We start from the raw sequence: 19993 nt of genomic DNA on the forward strand, positions 1-19993 counted from the left end.
GTCACTAAAATGTTGCTGTGGAAACCAGAGGCTCCCACCTTTCGGGGCCCAGGGGTACTTCTGAAACTATTGTGGGGACCAGGAAATACCTATTTCACAGAATAAATAATAGTGATGGTCAGAAAAATTCCTTCCCCAGAACAAAACAACAAAATAACTTTCATTATTATTCATCTTCTTGTGACCAGGTGGAGAATAAATTCATTGTTCTTTAAAACCCAGTTTGAATTGTTAGTTTCAGTACTGCCAAACGTGGGGTAAGGAGCACATCCTGTTGCATTATTTGAGAGATTTCTATAAGCTCCTTCTCTCCCAAACCCACTTGTATCAATACATGCCCACCTGGTGACACCCACCATCCAACAGAGGGGGGAGGAAACTGATGCAGTGTGGGTCAAATACCTGGGTGTCAAATACCAGCTGTGCAATACTTTCAAATATAATTCCCTCACAGAAGCAAAGATTGATTTATAAGGCAATTTCCACCACAAAACCTCCCAGTCTCTATCACTGAGCGAAAGCTGGTTATTTTGTTCCCAGCACAACTTCTAACCAGCAGGTCCACCTACAGTGGCATCCAATATAATTTTAGAAAGAACTGAGAGTAAGCCTTTATTATTCAATAATAGTTGTTCAAAGGCCTTAAGACTCCATGTTCCTTCTCCCAAAGAACAGCATAGCAGAGATTGGTTCAGGCCAAGCATACATCAAGCCCAAGACTCTCAAAGAACTGCAGGCACAATATCCCCAGGAAATTTCTGCTTGAATGTTTTCAGCTGGACACAACAGTACTGATGAAAATGGAGCATACATCTTCTGACATTCTCCTCTGCCCCTGCCCCTGTGAGTATCAGCAATATGTGCTCCCTGACAGCCAAATTGCCACTTTTAACTATTTTCATGGAAAACACTTTGCAGACTCAGTTTTCACCTTGTTATCCACCATGTTTATTAAAGAACAACAAAATTGTTTTGGGAAAATAATAAAACTAGGGAATATTCATTGTCCACCATACAACTCAAGAGTTCTATGCTTAACCCACCAATTTTACTATATTTAGAAGCACATTTAAAATCTGCCTTGGGGTTTGGGCCAGCAATACAGAACAGAGATAATCTCAGGCTCATGGGTTTGAGCCCCACATTGCGTGAAAGATGGGGGGGTTTACCATTTCCCCCAGCGTTAAGTTGTTGAGCTTTTTTTTGGGGGGGGGTTGTTTAATTTAAGATGAGGATCTAAAAATTTTGTTGTTGTTTTTTAAAAAATTGCCCCTACTTTTCTCAGACATTTTGCCAATTCAGCAAAAATCTGCCCAGACATCATTTTGCAGCCCAATTCCTGGATGTGTCCGGGAAAACCCAGATATATGGCAGCCCTAGATTACCCTTGGGGTCCCTTGCAACTCTGAAATTCTATGAGTTTATGAGTCTATGAATTGGTTTTGTAACAAAATTTTCGAAGCAACATTTTCTAATTTTATAAACATAGGCAGGAATTCCATTAGAGCAAGCAATGCCTTTTCTTCACTACAACCTGGACATAATAATATTGAAAATAGTGGGATGGGGGATAGACTGCCTGACCAAGAAGCGGGGGGATAGAATTTGGATCCTCACCAATGAAACAATATTATTTGCATACATACACCCCCCCGAGAATCATGGGAAATGTAGTTTACCCTTCAGAGAGCTACAATTCCCAGCAGCCTTAAGTTATAGTTGCCTGAATTCCTTGAGGGGGGAAATGTGAACTGAATGCACTTTTTTAAATGTACAGGCTGCAATCCCAACCCTACTTACTTGGGTTAAGTCCTAATCAATTCTGGCTTAACATAATTAATACTAAGCCACAGGCGTGTTTCTGCCCCACAAACTAATCCAACTTTTTAAAGAAATGACAATGCTATAAGATGGGTCCCCTTAGCGAGAGAATGCACATATCCGGTATGGCAGGGGAGACAATGCCAAACCCATCCTATATTCACGGCTTAATGTCTCATTCTTTGGAGCTTGGAAAGTGAACTTCTGAATTAGGGCAGTGAAGAAAAGAAAGAGCTCAGTCCTCGCCAACTGCTCTCCCAAACAGGCTCGCTTTCCTAGAAGAGAGAGAGAAAGAGACTTTTTCAGTGGAGAGCTTTTGCTACAGTAAACAGCTGCACAGTTTAAAACAGCACTGAGAGAACAAATACTTTAAAACAGTATGTTATTACAAAATAAAGATAGAAACCAGTCCTCTGTACTTCCTAGTGAAACAAATGGGAACACTGAACAAATATGATCATGGTTTTTGAGAATTTGGAACAGATACATTTCAATTAACATAAATTTCTCTCATATGTAGTTTTGGAGAAAATTTCAATTTCATGTTTATTTTATTAGGAATCTCCCTAATCTGCATATAGCTTATCTAAGGGTGTAGCAAACAGAGTTAGTTGCTCAAGATCCAGATGGAAGTAGGTTTCTGTTTTAGGGCAGCTGAGAAAGGTCCCAGTAAATATTCCCTAAAAAAATCCAAACTGCTTGCTTACTGGGTGGAGGGGGGGGGAGTATATCAACACCATTTCATGTAACATCCCACCTCCCATGGCAGCCATTTTGTGACATGCACACAGAGCACTTCCTCAAAATCCCAAATGTGACCACTGGTCCCAATAGTAACCCCAGAAATACACAAGGCTCTGAGCAACCAAATCACCATCATATTGTCACTGTTCCAGTTCTGATGAGCAGCCCTTGAACTTTTTTACCTGCAGAGAATGGCAAGAACGCTTCCCTTTTCATGAACTGATCATTTTCCAGGAAATGGCCAGGATTAAACTCATTGGGTGTTTCCCACTCATCCTTGTCAAACAGCACAGAGGTCAAATTGGCGAGCATTATGGTTCCCTGGCAAAGGAGAAGCAGAGAAGAAAGTAGATAAAAATGACAAGGTGCTTTCGAGTACAATGGTACCTTGGGTTACAAACACCTTGTGTTACAAATACTTCAGGTTACAGACTCCACTAACAAGGAGGTAGTACCTCGGATTGAGAACTTTACCTCAGGATGAGAACAGAAATCACACAGTAGTGGCATGGTGGCAGCGGGAGGCCCCATTAGCTAAGGTGGTACCTCAGGTTAAGAACAGTTTCAGGTTAAGAACACACCTTTGGAATGAATTAAGTTCGTAACCAGAGGTACCACTGTATTCTCTTTGAAGTTATAGTAGTACTAAGCCTCTATCCCCAGACAGAGCAAGGATATGTTCTGAAAGCAATATTTACTTCTCATTATTAAGTAATTCATCCAACGAAGTCCCACAAAAGCACAGTTCCAATATAGATTTTAAAAGACATTCAAAGTCAGGTTGGGAATCAATATGGTTTCCTCTCAAAGAAAAAGAAGAGAAGATAGTAGATTAAACTGGCAGAGAACTCTTTGTGTTTTTATCTGTGCAACTATCTACAGCAGTACTGAGCCTCCTGGATCCAAGTCCAACCATTCTTGCCTATTGCTCATGCTGGCTCAGGTTGGTAAGAGTTGGACTTGAACAACATCTGGAGGACCTCATGTTGGCCAACCCTCATTTAGAACTTTGGCTTCAAGTTTTTGTATCTTGAAGGAAGAGGAAAGGAAAATAAGAATGGTATACAATGGTGCCTCGGGTTACAGATGCTTCAAGTTACAGACGCTTCAGGTTACAGACTCTGCTAACCCAGAAATAGTACCTTGGGTTAAGAACTTTGCTTCAGGATGAGAACAGAAATCAAAAGGCAGAGGCGGGAGGCCCGCTTAGCTAAAATGGTGCTTCAGGTTAAGAACAGTTTCAGGTTAAGAACGCAGCTCCAGAACAAATTAAGCTCTTAACCCAAGGTACCATTGTATCATCTTTAAACTTACTTTGGGAATATGAAACCCAGCAAGTGTAGTGTCCTTAGTTGTCATCCGGGGCACATTCGAAGGCACAATGTTGCTTATTCTTTGAATTTCATGAACAACCGCATTGGTATACGGCATGCTGTCCCTGTCATCCATTGCTGGCTGGCGAGACTGGCCAATCACAGAATCTATTTCTGCCTGGACTTTTGCTGCAGAGAAAAGAAAATCTGCTATCAATACAAGGAGAACAGACATAAACCAATATCTGCAAGGAAACTGCATCTTGATGTCCCACCACTGAGTACCCAGTAGATGGTGACAAGGGATAGACCCTCCTGAGTAGCGGTATCTCATTTGTGAAATTCCCTTCACACCAGACTTTCACTAGTCAAGTTTCAGCAATGCCTTAAGACTTCATTCTTTTATTGAGGGGAATGTGTGTTTTCTGATGAGTCCACCTGAAGCTGCAGTATTCCGACTGTAATGAAAGGCAAATGAGTCAACTACAGTTCTACCTTGAATTTCTGGGTATATGGCCATGTAGAGCAAAGCCCAGCGCAGGGTTGTAGAAGTTGTTTCTGTTCCAGCAAAAAACAGATCCAGTGTTGATTGTAGGAGGCTTTCTTCATGGAAACTGGAAGGGGCATCCTCCTTAAAGCAAAGAAAATGCCCCAGGGAGTTCAGCTGTCATTAAAAACACCATCCTACTGACAGCCCCACATGTCAAGAGATCACCAGGGGATTCAGTGACTCTAATCCTGCCTCTAGGAAGATCCAGTCAAGAGTCCTATGACTCTCTGATGCTGGCATAAAGTTTGGGTTTGTTCTGGTCAATAATTCCTGGTCTGGTTTTTAATATTGCTTCTCTGCCTTCTACTACTGTTTTGTTATTAAAGATACATACTTTTTTACCTTTTCATCTCTCACCTTGGCCATTTCATTTAGGTAGGCATCTATGAAGTCTCTGGGTTCAGATGGGTTCCAGTCTTCTTTGTGTTTTTCAATGATTTCTCTCACAAAGGATTTCAACTGCCCCCATTTTTTAAAAAGTGTCTGATGGGGCCCTGGCAAGTGCTTCATGACAGTAGGAAATGCATCATACAGCTGAGGAAACAACACTAATATCATATATGTGAAGGAAAAACCCTCTCAACAATAATTCACATCATGCTGCTGTCATGGGAAAGGAGCTAGCAGTAATAAAGGCTGGTGTGCACAGGCTCAAAGATGGCAGACTCTCTTGGAACCAGAGCAAATATTGCACTCACCACTGCTTACGATGGTACCCCATGGCAATGTCTTAACTTCTTGGTTAGAATGTACAGATTGCAAATCAAATGGCATCATTGTGGTTAGTTCTACAAACACAACTTGTAATTCACTGATTGACTTCCCAAGAAGATGATTACCATTTTGAAAATGGCATGTGCCAATTGCCTGCTGATGTCAAGAATATTCAGGGTTTCCCTTTGATGATGCCCATCTGCATGGGGCTTCCATTCACAGACTAGAACAGGTTTGTGTAGGATCAAGTCACACCCTGTTCACATACACAGAGATTTTATTCACAGTCACACATGTGACAGCCTTCCTATTAGTAATTTCATTCTCTCATTGCTGTTGGATCTCGTGATGCACTGTTTACATTCCATAGTGATAGGAGTGTGGGAACAGAACTCAGACACTGTACTAACATTCTATGTGCTTTTGTACTCTTTGTTCTCTGCTTTCGGACAGAGGAGACGTGTGTGAAGCTGCTGCTCACACTCAGCCATGTTTGTTGTTTTGATCTTTTGTAAATAAAGAAGCTTTTGCGATGCCAAATACCTATACAGCCTCACTTCTTTGCTGATACTCTGCTAATGCTAAGAGCGTGCCCACAGCTGCACTGGATGTGGGTCACTGGACACCTGCGTATGAGGAATGGATATGCGCATACCTCCAGCCATTTAAAAACACAACCTCTGCTGTAATAAACAATTCTGCAACCCACATTGCAATACTAAAGTCTTTAGTGCCTTGATAAAAAATGCTAGAAGGCAAAGGAATATGGATGAGTCAAGAGACTTGAATGAATAGTAAGGGAGAAAACAGGAATCAGAACATGAAGAAATAGGAGGACCCAAAGCAAATGATTGCACAGTCAGCAAGAATGTGGGAATGTGTCTGGAATCAAAGCAATTCTGTTGAACTCAAAGAAGACCTACCATACTCCAAAAACTTCCCTGAAGGTGGCTTGCCTCATCAAACAGGTGCAATAAATTATGGAAACGGCTGTCATGGTAATCAAAGCGGTCCCCAAAAGTGATGGAACAGATGATATTTGAAACAGCATTATTAATCTGAAAGTGAGGGTCAAATGGCTGCCCTGGAGAGGGAGAGAAAATGGTGCAGAAGGAATTGGGGTGCTTCTAGCTTCCGTGTAACAAAAACAGAAGGTGGGGAAAGTGGTTAGATGTTGATGAGGCAGGATTTGTTTTAGCTGAAGAAATCATTTCATATTAACATTATATCTTGTAATTTAACCTGGGACACTCAGGACTCTGAGGCCCATTTATATTTATTCTCCATAGGCAATGATTATTCTGTAGTATGGTGATATTGATCAGGATGATATTGAGGCAGGAGGTCAGGAAAGGGCATTTTTGTAACAATGCCTGTCGAAAAGGATAAGGACCGTCCCCATCAGAGACAGTATAGAGACACACTGATATACCAAAAATATTGCACTTCAAACCCTACTCTATTTGCGAGGTTGGTTGTCAAAATTATCAAAAATCTGCAGATATCCTCAAAACCCAACCTTTGCTCTTATTCTGTTCTAGTTCAGGGGCTTTTTAGGGGCTTTTAGCTCCCATGGCAGGTTCCAACACAGATCTTCACACTAGAACTTTTGTGCACCATAACGAGCCTCTGTGGAGCTTCCTATCAACACCCCCTTTGCCATCACAGGATCATTTCTGTCCAAGCAGAGCTATATTTGTGTGAAGAAATAATGCCAGAAAGCTTTGCACCTAGCTGATGTAGTTTTGACCTAGTTCATACAAAGTAGCAACTTAAGGTAAGATGGGCCACAGGACTGTTGACTTTGGTTCTCACCTTTTTCAGCTTCTATTGCTTCATTTAAGTAACGGCTTTCCTCCTGTATTCTTTCTTCTAAAGACCTTTTGCCCAAACCAAAGTTTCTGAGTGTTGATAAGGCAAACCGTCTTTGTTGTTTCCAGATGAGACCATTAGAGAAGACCAGCCCTAGATGGGAAGGAGTAATAAGTACGTAGAGCAAGTAAGTAGATTTAGCAATCCTGTTAATTCCAAGATGGACTCCCCTCTGCTTTCCATTATTCTGCTTGCCTGCTGATGACATTTGGAAAGACTGCAAGGCATTAGAAACTAGCCAATTTGTGCTGGTGGCTTTTATCTGTTTGCTCTGAATTCTGCCGTTTGCTGTTACTGCTGTTTCATTGATGCTTTTTGTGTGTTTCACTGTTTGGGTAGATTTTTTAATACCAATTTTATTTTGTCCTGTGAAATACAGTGGGAACTCTTGATAGAAAAGCAGCATTAAAAAAATACTGACAGGTGAAGAATTCATGCAGTTAATATATTTTGTTCCTTCCTCTCCTTAAGCCACTCAGGCTTTCTTTTTTCCTGGAATTAACTGGTTTAGATTTAAAATGGTTGTCCCACTCTAGCCCCTTCTGTAATTATTCACACCCTTCATTTCTTTGTGGTTAACAGATTTCATTTTGTTTTGTTTTGTTTCATTTTGCTATCCCTCCTTATGAACTGTAGTCTGTTTTCCAGGACTTGCCCTACAAGCAGATAAATGACTTTGAAGAAGATACTACCTCTTTCTTTCATACGTAAGCACTAACTATTATTCCATCTCTACTAGCGATGGGACAGAAATTCAGTTCAGCTTGCATTTAAATGCAATCTTACTTCGGTCTCACTTGCTGAAACAATGCACAAACTGGAGTGTTACTGATGTGTAAGCATTGCAAACGGAAGAATGGAATAATGAAGAACTGACTGAAAGAAAAACCGACAGATTCCTCCATCCATAATAATGTCAGGTTCTTATTTACAAGCTGTTTATCTTCAGTACTCAATACTGAATGGTGAGTTCAGTTAATCTAAACAGTTTAGTAGATATACTTTTATGACACATCTTACTACTAGCAGTTTAAAGATGCAAGGAATGAAAATGAAGATTAAGGAAAGATCTAACAATGAGTCCTGAATATTTAAACTTGAGGAATAATCTAAAAGGTTCCCCAATCAATGCAGACCATTAAAAATAAAAAATAAAAAGGAATTATTTAATTATCTAAATAATTGACAACATTAAAAGAAACTTACCAGATGACCCAAACATTTCCTGGGTACCAGGACTATTTGGTCGATCTACAAAGTTTTCACCCTGATGGACAAGAGCCTCTTTCACCAGATGCAATCCATTCACAACCACAAACCTCATGCTTCCAACCTGAAGACTGTAGACATTGCCGTATTTTTCTATAAGCTGAATGGAGATTGAGGAAGAATGTAAGAAATGATTTATCCTCTCTCTATATTATATATTAATTTGTCTGCTTGGTGCTTCTTGAATGCCTATATGGAAGAAGGGAACTTCTTTGATTGCCATCAAATATATCAGGGACATCAGAAATGCCAAAATGCCAGGGTCTGTACATGGACAGGCCCCCTCCATCCTCCACCTGCGATGTATTCATTAGAGTAACTTTGCCTAGTCTACCACACAGAGTTGTTGCAAAGATAAAAGTGGGGAAGGTAGGACAAGGAGCAACAAAACATACAAACACACACAAAAAATACTCTGCCAACCACGGTAAGCGAAAGGCAGTTGTAAGACCCAGATTTGTTACAAATAACTGTAGGATAAAATAGATTCTCAAAGTTCAGAGGCAAAACACTTCTGGATACCATATTCTGGGAACAAACAAAAAGGCATTTTTCTTGTGCCCCACACATGGGCTCCTCGCAGACATCAGGCTGACCTCTCTCAGAATCAGGATGCTAAACCTGGAAGTATCTCAACCTGCTTCTCCAGCCAGGGTCTTACACTCCTTTCCAGTGCAATGTAGGGGCATATTTTGGTAGTATGGCACCCTGAGAGTGACCAAAATCTGGCACACATAAATGGATCTTCACAATGATCGATCCTCTCATTTTTTTGCCCACTTGGATCAGAGCCCTATGCCATGCCAGGGAACCACTTGCACCACCCCAAATCTGGCACAGCAGTGTAGTATTTAATTCATGCCATAGGTTTTTCCTTCATCCTTACCTTTTGTAATGAAATGTGAGGCTTCTTGAAATCCACATGTAGCATATTACCTAGCAAGGGAAGAAGCATGGGCCCTGGGGGGTAATTCCTTGGGCGAATATTTCTCTTGTAATCAGCAAGAAGTAGAAATGTAGCCAGAAACACCAGAACGACCTGCAGGGACAAGGCCTCCCAGAGGACAGAGAGCAGCTGCAGCAGCATCTTCAAACCCACCTAGGTGTTCCTTTTGCAGATTGGTCTGCTGTCTGCTGAGGGAAACCCGAATCTGATCCCACGAGAGCAGCCACACCTGTGTTCTTGGCTAATGCGCCTGTAGGAAATGAGAGCAAAGTCTGCATATATTACTGTACATCATGCCCATAAAGAGGCAGGAAATGACCTAATGAATGATTCCACGAAGCAGGAAAAAGAGAGTGGGGAAGAGCGGCAATCGGAATTAAAATATTTCCTTCCTATTTTCACTTCTTTGGTGCAGCAAAGGTTAATTTCCTTCATGACATTTCCAAGAAGGGTTTTCTCCCCGTGCAAATCAAAGCACTGTCAATAAAGAAAATAAAAACTTACACTAAGCAGGATGCCTTCTGCTCCTGGATCAGGGGTAGTTTCAGCAACTCTGACCTCTGGCTAAGGAGGCCAGAGGAGTCAATCTGCTTGCCTTCTGTTCAATACAGTGGTGCCCCGCAAGACGAATGCCTTGCAAGACGGAAAACCTGCTAGACGAAAGGGTTTTCCGTTTTTCAATGCGCTTCGCAGGACGAATTTCCCTATGGGCTTGCTTCGCAAGACGAAAATGTCTTGCGAGTCTTGAGATTTTTTTTCGCTTCCCCCCTTTTTCTACGCCGCTAAGCCTTTAATAGCCTTTTAGCAGCTAAGCCGCTAAGCCTTTAATAGCCGCTAAACCGCTAATAGCGCTAATCCGCTAAGCCGCTAATAGGGTTGCTTCGCAAGACGAAAAAACCGCTGGCGAGGCACCACTGTATTGCATAGATTATATTCTGTTTTGGCAACAGTATGACTAGATCTGGGACTGGGAACCAGCACCTCTCCTGATATTTTTGGTCTCCAACTCCTAGCAGCCCCAGCCAGTATGGCCAATGGACAGGGATGATGGGAGAAGGATCATTCAGAGGGCCAGAGCCCTCTAGTACTAGGCAGTTTTAGCCAGCAGCAGACCATGCAGAAGGGAAGAAATTGATGCAATGCAAATGCATTGCCAAGAGCACCAGATTGGCTCTGTCACTGCAGTGTTGCTTCTCTCCCTCCCATAAGCAGCAGCAGCTCAGCTCTTGTGAGTTCCATTGAGCGCTACCATGTCATGTAGTACTAGTCTTAGCCAGGGCTTTTTTTCCCCAGCCAGAACTCACCAGAACTCAGTTCCGGCACCTTTCATACAGAGGTGTAGGAAGGTCAGGTGGTACCTGGTGCGGAATATTTCTTGTCACCCCCCCCCCCAATGACTGATTGATTGATTGATTGATTTTTGCCTGCAGAAATGGTTTTCCGTTATTTCATGTTTTCTTACAAAGGAATGTGGATTCTGAGCCTCTGATAACAAGTAGGCGACTATGGGCAGATACTTATATCTACAGGATGGATTGTGTTATTTTATTTATATTTATTGTTTATTTATTTAATAAAATTTATTTTTAAAAACATGCAAAGCGGTTTACCAAAACAAAAAACCACCACAGCAGTAAAATCAAGAAAAATTAACAATCCTACTTTAAAACATACAAAAGCTAAAATATCAAGAATAAAATTACTTCAATTTCCTAAGCATCTAGGTATGCTTGCCTAAAGAATAATGCTTTTAGCAGGTGGCCGAAAAAAGTCTAGCAAAGGAATGTGCTTTGTTGAAATTTCAGCCTTCACGACACAGGAAAACGGCCAAGTAAACAGCTATTTTTGTGGAGGAGGGTCAAGATATTGACTGACATGCATGAAATTTTATATGGAGCTATATAATCCCTAGTGTAGCAAGACAGGACCTTTGGAGCAGGCATTTTTTTTTTAAAAAAAAGTTTTTTATGAACTGCCCTAGTGGGGCAGTAATTGTTCCTTGATCATTTGTCACCCCCCTCCATGATGGCACCTTGGGCGGCCCGCCCCCCATCCCCCTTTCCTATGCCCCTGCTTTCATGTGGGCCCCATTGCCATTATAAGAGAACAAGGGAGGTGTTGATGGTGAGTTCTGGCACTTCCTTTTTCTAGAAAAATAGCACTGGTCTTAATTGGGTGAGACATGGAGGACAAATGGCTGCAAACTACAAAAGCATGGACTTCTGCTGGGGGAGGTCACCCAGTCACTAAAATGTTGCTGTGGAAACCAGAGGCCCTAATGTGTTTGGGCCCAGAGGCACTTCTGAAACTATTTAGGACACTACAAAATACCCATTTCACAGAAGAAATACTGAAGCTCAGAAATACTTCTTTCCAGAACAAAGCAAACCACTTACACCCATGCAAATCAAATAAACCAGACCCTAAAAGCTCTAATAATAATAATAATAATCAGGAAATCCCCACTTCCAACCAAACATCATCATCAGGCTTGTACAGGAACTTTGTTGGGGGCCCCATATGTCAATAAACTTCAGGTGCATTGTTTATGTAAGCTGTAAACCATATACACTGATAGGTCCTTTAAATTTTGAATAGTCTGTTGCCAAAGGGTTGATGGTTATGATTGTGTAAACATGTTGTCAATGGGATTTTTAATCTACTTTCCTGATCAGTTAGTTCCAAGGAGGAAATTAAATATTTTGATTATACAAGAAAAGTAAAACTTTTTTAAAAAAAATATACAGTAGATCTTCATTGAGTCTTTATGCCATATCATATCGAGGTCATTACTCAACCATAAGATATTACTACAAATAAACAAACTAACAAAAAAGATAATCAGAATCCAGATCAGATCATAGCATGGTAAGATACGAAACATGACAACAGAGTTAATATAAACAAAAGCAGCATTTGAATATTTAGTTGTCTTCCTCTTCTGTTACCTTCTTGCAAAATTTCTGGAAAACAATTTAAATATTTCCCTTTGGATGTCAGGATATCTACACCAATTTACTGGTATATATTGTTGAAAGTCTCCAGCTATGCCCTGTCCATCTTTATGCTCAAATAAAAGGAAACACAATGGCCAGAATTTGATCTCCTTTCTGTCCTCCCCACCACCATCAGTACCTATAGCTTCTCAGGGAGTTTCTCCCAGAAGGCTACACAATTCCACAAATGTTTTCATGGAAACCACTTTACAAACTCAGTTTTCACCTTGTTATTGACTTTGCTTATTCAATCAGAACAGAAATGCATTTGAAAAACAATAAAACCTATGGAATATTCACCGTCCACAATCCAGCTCAGAGTTGTATGCTTAACCCACCATTATTACTATATGTATAAGCACATTTAGGGATGTGGGTGGCGCTGTGGGTTAAACCACAGAGCCTAGGACTTGCCAATCAGAAGGTCGGCGGTTCGAATCCCCGCAATGGGGTGAGCTCCCGTTGCTCGGTCCCTGCTCCTGCCAACCTAGTAGTTTGAAAGCAGGTCAAAGTGCAAGTAGATAAATAGGTACCGCTCCAGTGGGAAGGTAAACGGCCTTTCCGTGCGCTGCTCTGGTTCGCCAGAAGCGGCTTAGTCATGCTGGCCACATCTCGCTGGCTCCCTCGGCCAATAAAGCGAGATGAGACCCTCAACCCCAGAGTCGGTCACGACTGGACCTAATGGTCAGGGGTCCCTTCACCTTTATAAGCACATTTAAACACTGCCTTGAGAGTGGGGCCAACAATACAGAACAGTAAGAACTGGTTATGTAACAAGGGAGAGTTCTTGTATGTTCATTAAGATGCATTGATGCAGCTAACATATTAAGCTCTTTGCATGATCGCAATGAACAAAATGTGCCTTGTAAAACTTTTTCATTTTGTAAACATAGGCAGGAATTCCATTAGAGCTAGATCTGGAGTTGTGAGTACACCCTTTTCTATAAACAAAACAATACCTTTTTTCCACCGCAGCCAGAACAAGTTGCATTCTGTCAGGCTCAGACCCAGAAGCTCCTAAGGCTCCACAGTTGTTGTTTTCCAACTGATTTTTATTGACATTTTCTCGGAAAAAGTAAGAAATACATAATAACAAACAAAACATGTATAACAAAACTTGGCTATGAACTTAGTCCTGGTACTACTGGCTGATGCATATAAGACAAGAAGAGGTAAGGTGTAGAAAGAACAATCTGGAAAAGCAAGATCTAAAGATCAAAAGTGTTTAGGTATAACACGAGTGCATAGTGGACATTGAAGATCTGTGGGGAGGACTGCTCCCTGTTGTCAGGAAACAAATTCAACAGATGGAAATCCTGCAGCAACATGACTTACCAGCTGCTCTCTTCAGTGATGGGAACCAGTTAGAGCTGCACAGGAAGACCTATTCAGTAGGCTCTTCAGAAGAGAGCCAGAGGAAGCCCACGGTGTCTTGGGACCCTGGCCTTGATTCTGACCTTCCTTTACAAAGGGTGAAAGCAAGCTATTTGTTCCCTCCTGAGAGGGGAGAGAGAGAAACAAGCAAGACCTTTATTCCTGTTTTGAGCCAATGAGCAAACTGCAAGTTTTGGACACAAGCTGATAGAAACAGCCCAGGGTCCTAAAGACCTTCTGATTCCTGCTTTTCTATCCAGCTTCTTGTCTTGCTGTTCACTTTTCATAGCAGCTGGGAAGCATCTGGCACAGGTATTCCCTTGAAGTTATTTTGTGCAAATAGTGGGTGGGTGGGTAGCAAAAGCAAAATGTTCTGCTTAGGTCCAGGCACTCAAAGATCCCTATATAGCAAATTCTAAGTACAATGTACACATCTTTACTCAGATGTAATTCTCATGGGGCTTTTAATGGGGCTTTGTCTCAGGTAAATCAAATTATAGTAGTCGGGGTAGATTAAGAACAGCTGAAGCATCAGAACTGTACTAAATAGTGCTACTCCTTTGTTCTCCCTCCTTCCTCCCAATCAAATGAAACTTCCCTGCCTGGTTACTCAGAAGTAAGTCCCAATGTACTCAATGAGGAGGACTCTCAGGTAATGTGTATAGGCTTACAGGCTCCATCTTAAGAGGCATGGGTTCATTTACAGTCTGTTTCAGCTATGTGCTGCTGCTGTTGCATTCCTATGGTGTCATTCTTGGTTTTTTTATTGTTTACTTTTGTTTTTAGGATTTACATAGACACCATTTACAAATTATTGGGGATTAGATGGAAATGCTGAACTATAACGGGCAGCTATAAAATAATATAACAGGACAATTGTTATTACATAAAATAATTTTGAAAATAATGGGGTGGGGGAGAGACCCCCGTACCAAGGACAGGGAATGGGGACTCTGGAGCCTCATCAATGGATCATTATGATCTGCATACAAAATCACCTGAAATGTGATTTCCCGGGAAATGTTGCTCTCTCAGGGGTAAACTACAACTCGCAAAATTACTACAGTTCCCCAGATTCATTGAGGGGGGGAAGTCTGTTTTGAATGTGCTTTAAAGATACATGCTGCAATCCCAACCCTAATGAATTCTGGCTAAACATAATTAGGATTATGAGGTAAAATTAGAATTTGGAGGTAAAATAGGTAATGATACATTGGGCTAAGGATATTGGACATAACATACAGTTAGAAGATTGGGAGAGGTTATGGAATGAAGGTATTAATTTTACAGTATATAGTACGCTTAAAGAAAATGTTATGAAAATGATGTATAGGTGGTATTTAACATCAGTTAAATCGGCCCAAATGTGAGGAAAAAGAAGGTACTTTTTACCACATGTGGTGGACGTGTAAAGAGGTAAAAGCTTTCTGGGAAATGATATATTATGAGCTAAAGAAAATGTTTAAAAACACTTTTGTTAAAAAACCAGAAGCTTTTTTATTAGGTATAGTAGGTAGAGAGATACCGGGACAAGATAAAAATTGTTCTTACGGTATATGCAACTGTTAAGTCGTGGGTTGACATAGCAGCCGGCACAGCGATTTCTTCAAGTAGCTCTTTATTATGGTAAGCTGGAATAAAAACTGACTGCGAACAGCTCAGCCGGCCTGTATTTATAGGCAGCCGGCTGTCAACATTGTAACCACAACAGCCCAGAGTTCCCGCCTAAAATAACTGCCGCGGACCTGAGTGAAAACTATCTACAGACCTGAGTGAAAACTATATACAGTATCCCCCTGTTGGCCCAGGGTGAAACTACACTACATAACACCCCTCCCCACCGAGATAAGGCGTTAGTTACAATCGTAATGGTTTCCTTATATACAGCACTACGCGTAATGGTTCAATTAAGCACAAAAGCATATCGGTTACATTTCCCATACTTAGACCAACAGTGATACCTGTCCAACAACATAGTCCTTTAAATAAGTTGGGCGCTTGGAAACTCTGCCAGACCGCCGGGGACTGGTAGCCAAGTCCGGAGGGCCACACAGTTCTCGCTGAGGCTGTGGTGCGACCCTAGGTGGCGTTGGAACCAACTCCCCTGGATCCGCTGCTGTGGGTGGAGCCTCCGCAAGTGGAGTGGTCTGAGTCTGTTCTGAAATGGCTTGGTTCGGCTCCACGCTGGCAGTTTGCGAGGGAGGTGTAGGTGGGGCCTCGCCATCTGTACGTGTCTCTTCTGGAGCCGCAAGCGCAGTTGGGGGCACCTCGGTAGTGTCCAAGTCCCCAACTCTGCGCCTAAGCTGGTCTATGTGCCGTCGCCACAAGCGTCCGTCTTCGAGTGTCACCTGGTACGAGCGAGGTCCAGTGACTCCCACTACTGTGGCTGGCACCCAAGGGATGTCCCCCACATAGTTCCGGGCAAAGACCTGGTTTCCTGGGACAAATGACCGTGGTGCGTTGGCACAGCCTGGGGGTTCAGCCACGGCAAAGTCTGGGTGTAGCCGGTCGAGCGGTGACCTGAGGCGGCGGCCCATAAGCAGCTCAGCAGGACTCCTCCCTGTGGCCGCATGAGGGGTGATGTGTTGCACGAACAAGTATTCGGCGACCCGCTCATGCCAGTCTCCCCGGTCCAGGCGCGCCAGTGCCTCTTTTGTCGAGCGCACCATTCTTTCCGCTTGCCCGTTGCTGGATGGATGAAAGGGTGCCGTTAGGGCATGGCGGATGCCCAGTCCCAAAAGATACCGCTCAAACGTGCCTGACGTGAACTGCGGTCCGTTGTCAGAGACAAGGACATCAGGACACCCATGCGTTGCAAACAGGCCTCGCAGCACCCGGATGACAGCTTCGGTAGTGGTGGAGGGCATCAGGGCGACCTCCAGCCATTTGGAATAGGCGTCCACCGCTACCATAAAGGTCCGGCCGTGAAAGGGGCCAGCCAGATCGATGTGCACCCTCGACCAGGGTGTCTTTGGCGTCTCCCAGGTGTGTCCCTTAGCTGCCGGTGGTGCAGGCCTCGACTCCTGGCACGCTTGACAGGTGGACACCCAGGCAGTGATGGCATCGTCCATATTAGGCCACCAGACGTAACACCGAGCCAAAGCCTTCATTTTGACAATTCCCGGGTGGCCAACGTGCAGAGCCTCCAGGACGCGCTGACGGAGTCCCTGGGGAATCACGACGCGGTCTCCCCACAGCAGACAGCCGCGATGAGCTGAGAGTTCATGTTGTCTGGTTGCGAAGGGCTGGAACTCCGATGCAAAAGGCCCTTGTGGCCACCCCCTCCACACCCAGTTGAGCACCCGGCTGATGGTGCGATCCTGGGCAGATGCGGAGGCCACAGTGGCAGCCGATACAGGCGCTGCCGGAAGATCCTCAATCAGAAGGAGCGATGAAGCTGGAGCCGGGTCTTCCACAAATGCTGGAAGAGGGCAACGGCTGAGGGCGTCGGCATGGCCCATCGATTTCCCCGGGCGATGGATGAGCCGGTAGTGGTAGGCAGCCAGGAAAACAGTCCATCGCAGCATGCGTGGTGAGAGGACCGGTGGAGTTGGACGATCACCGGCAAGGAGGCCCAGGAGTGGCTTGTGGTCAGTGATGAGGTCAAAAGTCCTGCCATAGAGGTATTCATGGAACCTCTTCACTCCAGCCACAAGTGCCAATGCCTCCTTGTCGAGCTGGCTGTAATTCCGTTCCGTCGGAGATAGTGTCCTGGAAAAGTAGGCGAGCGGTGCTTCTCTTCCATCTGGAAAACGGTGACTAAGGACAGCACCGATGCCAAAAGGTGAGGCGTCGCAGGCAAGGACCAGCGGCCTGGATTCACTGTACTGTACCAGCACACTGTCTGAAGAAAGGAGAGCCTTGACCGCGTTGAAGGCCGCCGTCTCCCGATGACCCCAGGCCCAAGGCGTCTTAGTGCTAAGGAGTCGGTGAAGAGGCTCAGCCACTGTGGCTTTGTGGGGCAGGAACATGTTATAAAAGTTCAGCAGCCCCAGGAATGCCTGCAACTCCGTTTTGTTCTTTGGGGTGGGGGCCTGCTGGATAGCGCGGATCTTGGATGTGGTTGGATGAAGACCGGAGGCATCGATAAGATAGCCCAGGAACTCTACCTGTGGAACGGCGATCTGGCACTTCTCCCTCTTTACCTTGAACCCGGCCTCCTGGAACCTGGTCAGCACGGCACGGAGGCGCTCGAACAGCTGTTGGTGTGAGTCTGCAGACACCAAGACGTCATCAAAATATGGTACCACGCCCGGAAGCCCTTGCAGGAGACGCTCCATAAGGCTTTGGAAGATGCCAGGAGCCACACTCACCCCGAACTGCAACCGGCGGCAACGGAATGCCCCCCGGTGGGTGACGATCGTCTGGGCTTCAGCAGTGGCATCATTGACTGGCAGTTGTTGATAGGCTTGGGCAAGGTCCAGCTTAGCGAAGACCTTACCCTCACCCAGGGAATGCAGCAGGTGTTGGACAACAGGAACCGGATAAGCGTGCTGCTGAAGTGCCTTGTTGATCGTGCACTTGTAGTCAGCGCAGATTCTCACCGACCCATCTGGCTTGACAGGCGTGACGATGGGGGTTTCCCACTTTGCGTGGTCAACCGGCTCCAAAACTCCTTGGGCGATCAGTTTGTCCAGTTGTTCGTCCACCTTAGCCTTGAGAGCAAAGGGAACCCGGCGTGGCTTTAGCTTGATGGGGGCGACTTGTGGATCAAGGCCAAAGGAGATGGGCGTACCTGTATATTGGCCCAAGGTGCCGTCAAAAACCTCGGCAAAGTCTTTGACCAGACCCTCAGTCTCTGCGTTAGAGATGCAGTTCATGCCGGTGACTTCCAGGCCGAGGGCATCAAACCAGTCTAGCCCTAGGAGGCTTGGCCGCTGACCTTCGACCACCACCAACCGGAGCAGGCCCGAAAAATCCTTGAAGGCGATCCGGAACCGGCCAACGCCTACCACGGGAATGTCGTTTCCCTGGTAGTCTCTCAGGTGTACGCGGTGAGAGTCGAGTTGCCTTTTGGACACTCTGGGTACCAGTCTTTTGATGGTGCTCCATGACACGATGGACAGGGCAGACCCGGTGTCGATCTCCATGTCACATGGAGCTCCTTCAATGAGCACCGTGACGTTCAGCTTGCGTCGCGTAGGCGAGTCGGTTTGGCCAATCGTGGTTCCAGACGGGCAGCGGCAGTTGGTGAGAGCGAAACAACTTTCCTTGGCAGACTGGAGTGAAGACTTGGACTTGCGAGTCGATGAAGGGGGGGTGTCAGACGGAGCCGATCGGCAGACCTTAGCGATGTGGCCCCTTCTGGAACACTTCCTACAGATGGCGTCTCTGAATCGACACTTGGCACGGGAATGGTTGCCTCCGCAGCCAGCACATTCCGGTTGGCCCTTGGACTTCTGTTGGAACTTCCTGCGCTCCCGCTTTGTCTGGTGCACGTCATCGTCTTCACTGGAGGATGCCTCCTCACTGCTGGCCTCTTCATGATGCACCGGAACTGGCTCCCTAGCAAGACGCGGGCTGCTGGACTTGCGGATCTCCTGGGCGGAGCGTTCAGCAGCTTCTGAGGCCACAGCCTCCTCAATGGCTTTCTGTAGCGTGAGGTCTGGCTTGGCTAGGAGGCGCCGTTGCAGATGGATGTCCCGGACCCCGCAGACGATTCGATCCATCAGGGCATCGTCTAAGTCTCGGAACTCACAGTGCATTGCAGCCTGTCGCAGGGCGGTGGTGTAGTTGTTGATTGACTCCCCCTCTGCCTGGTTCCGGTGGTAGAACGCATGGCGGGCAGCAATCTTGGACGGCTTTGGTGCGTAGTGGTTGCGGAGCTTCTCTTGGATCGTGTCCCATGGTGTTGCCTGGACTGCTTCAGGCGCAACCAACGCTCGGGCCGTCTCAAACACCTCAGGCCCACAGAGGCTGAGGAATAGGCCCCGCTTCCGATCCTTTGATACTGCTGTCAGCTCGTTGGCTTGGAGGTAGCAGTCGAACCGAGCGAGGTAGGAGTCCCATGATTCAGAGGCTGGCGCAAACGGCGGTAGAGGCACAAGTGAAGCCATGATTCCGATGCCGGCGTGAAGGGCGATGGATGGAACACAGTGCTCTAGCCAGAACAGTCAGCTCTGAATTGGTTCTGCCCAGTGATTTCGCTCAGTGATTCAGCTCAGTGATTCAGCTCAGTTCAGAGGCTGGCCGCATCTGGCTGTGCTCTGATGTCCATCCATCCCACCTTCGTCGCCAGAGTTAAGTCGTGGGTTGACATAGCAGCCGGCACAGCGATTTCTTCAAGTAGCTCTTTATTATGGTAAGCTGGAATAAAAACTGACTGCGAACAGCTCAGCCGGCCTGTATTTATAGGCAGCCGGCTGTCAACATTGTAACCACAACAGCCCAGAGT

General features: G+C 45.0%; 1 protein-coding gene across 3 annotated transcripts; it reads right to left on the bottom strand.

Annotated features, from left to right (window-relative positions):
* Nucleotides 1-586: 586 nt before the first annotated feature.
* On the bottom strand, nt 587-13771 carry LOC310710015 (cytochrome P450 2J2-like). 3 transcript variants are annotated; one of them, XM_083510346.1, is made up of 10 exons: nt 13561-13771; nt 9170-9479; nt 8221-8383; nt 6958-7107; nt 6066-6226; nt 4786-4962; nt 4374-4509; nt 3880-4067; nt 2748-2886; nt 587-2096 (listed from the first exon to the last, which is right to left on the bottom strand). In XM_083510346.1, the coding sequence occupies exons 2-10, from the start codon at nt 9368-9370 to the stop codon at nt 1921-1923; spliced, it is 1491 nt and encodes a 496-aa protein (XP_083366472.1). In that variant the 5' UTR covers nt 9371-9479; nt 13561-13771; the 3' UTR covers nt 587-1920. The 3 variants fall into 3 exon arrangements, with proteins under 3 accessions (XP_083366472.1, XP_083366471.1, XP_083366473.1); XM_083510345.1 differs by having other exon boundaries at nt 4771-4962; nt 13561-13754; XM_083510347.1 differs by lacking the exon at nt 9170-9479 and having other exon boundaries at nt 4771-4962; nt 13561-13726.
* Nucleotides 13772-19993: the final 6222 nt, after the last annotated feature.

The sequence above is a fragment of the Podarcis liolepis genome, assembly GCF_965112155.1.
Source record: "Podarcis liolepis genome assembly, chromosome: 6".
NCBI lineage: Eukaryota > Metazoa > Chordata > Lepidosauria > Squamata > Lacertidae > Podarcis > Podarcis liolepis.

Excerpts from the sequence above, each read along its gene's own strand:
- LOC310710015 (XM_083510345.1), bottom strand. The coding sequence starts at position 9,370 with ATGCTGCTGCAGCTGCTCTCTGTCCTCTGGGAGGCCTTGTCCCTGCAG. Across the intron at positions 8,384-9,169 it reads CTCACATTTCATTACAAAAG|CTTATAGAAAAATACGGCAA; the intron begins GTAAGGATGAAG and ends ATCTCCATTCAG. Across the intron at positions 2,097-2,747 it reads GTTCTTGCCATTCTCTGCAG|GAAAGCGAGCCTGTTTGGGA; the intron begins GTAAAAAAGTTC and ends TCTCTCTTCTAG.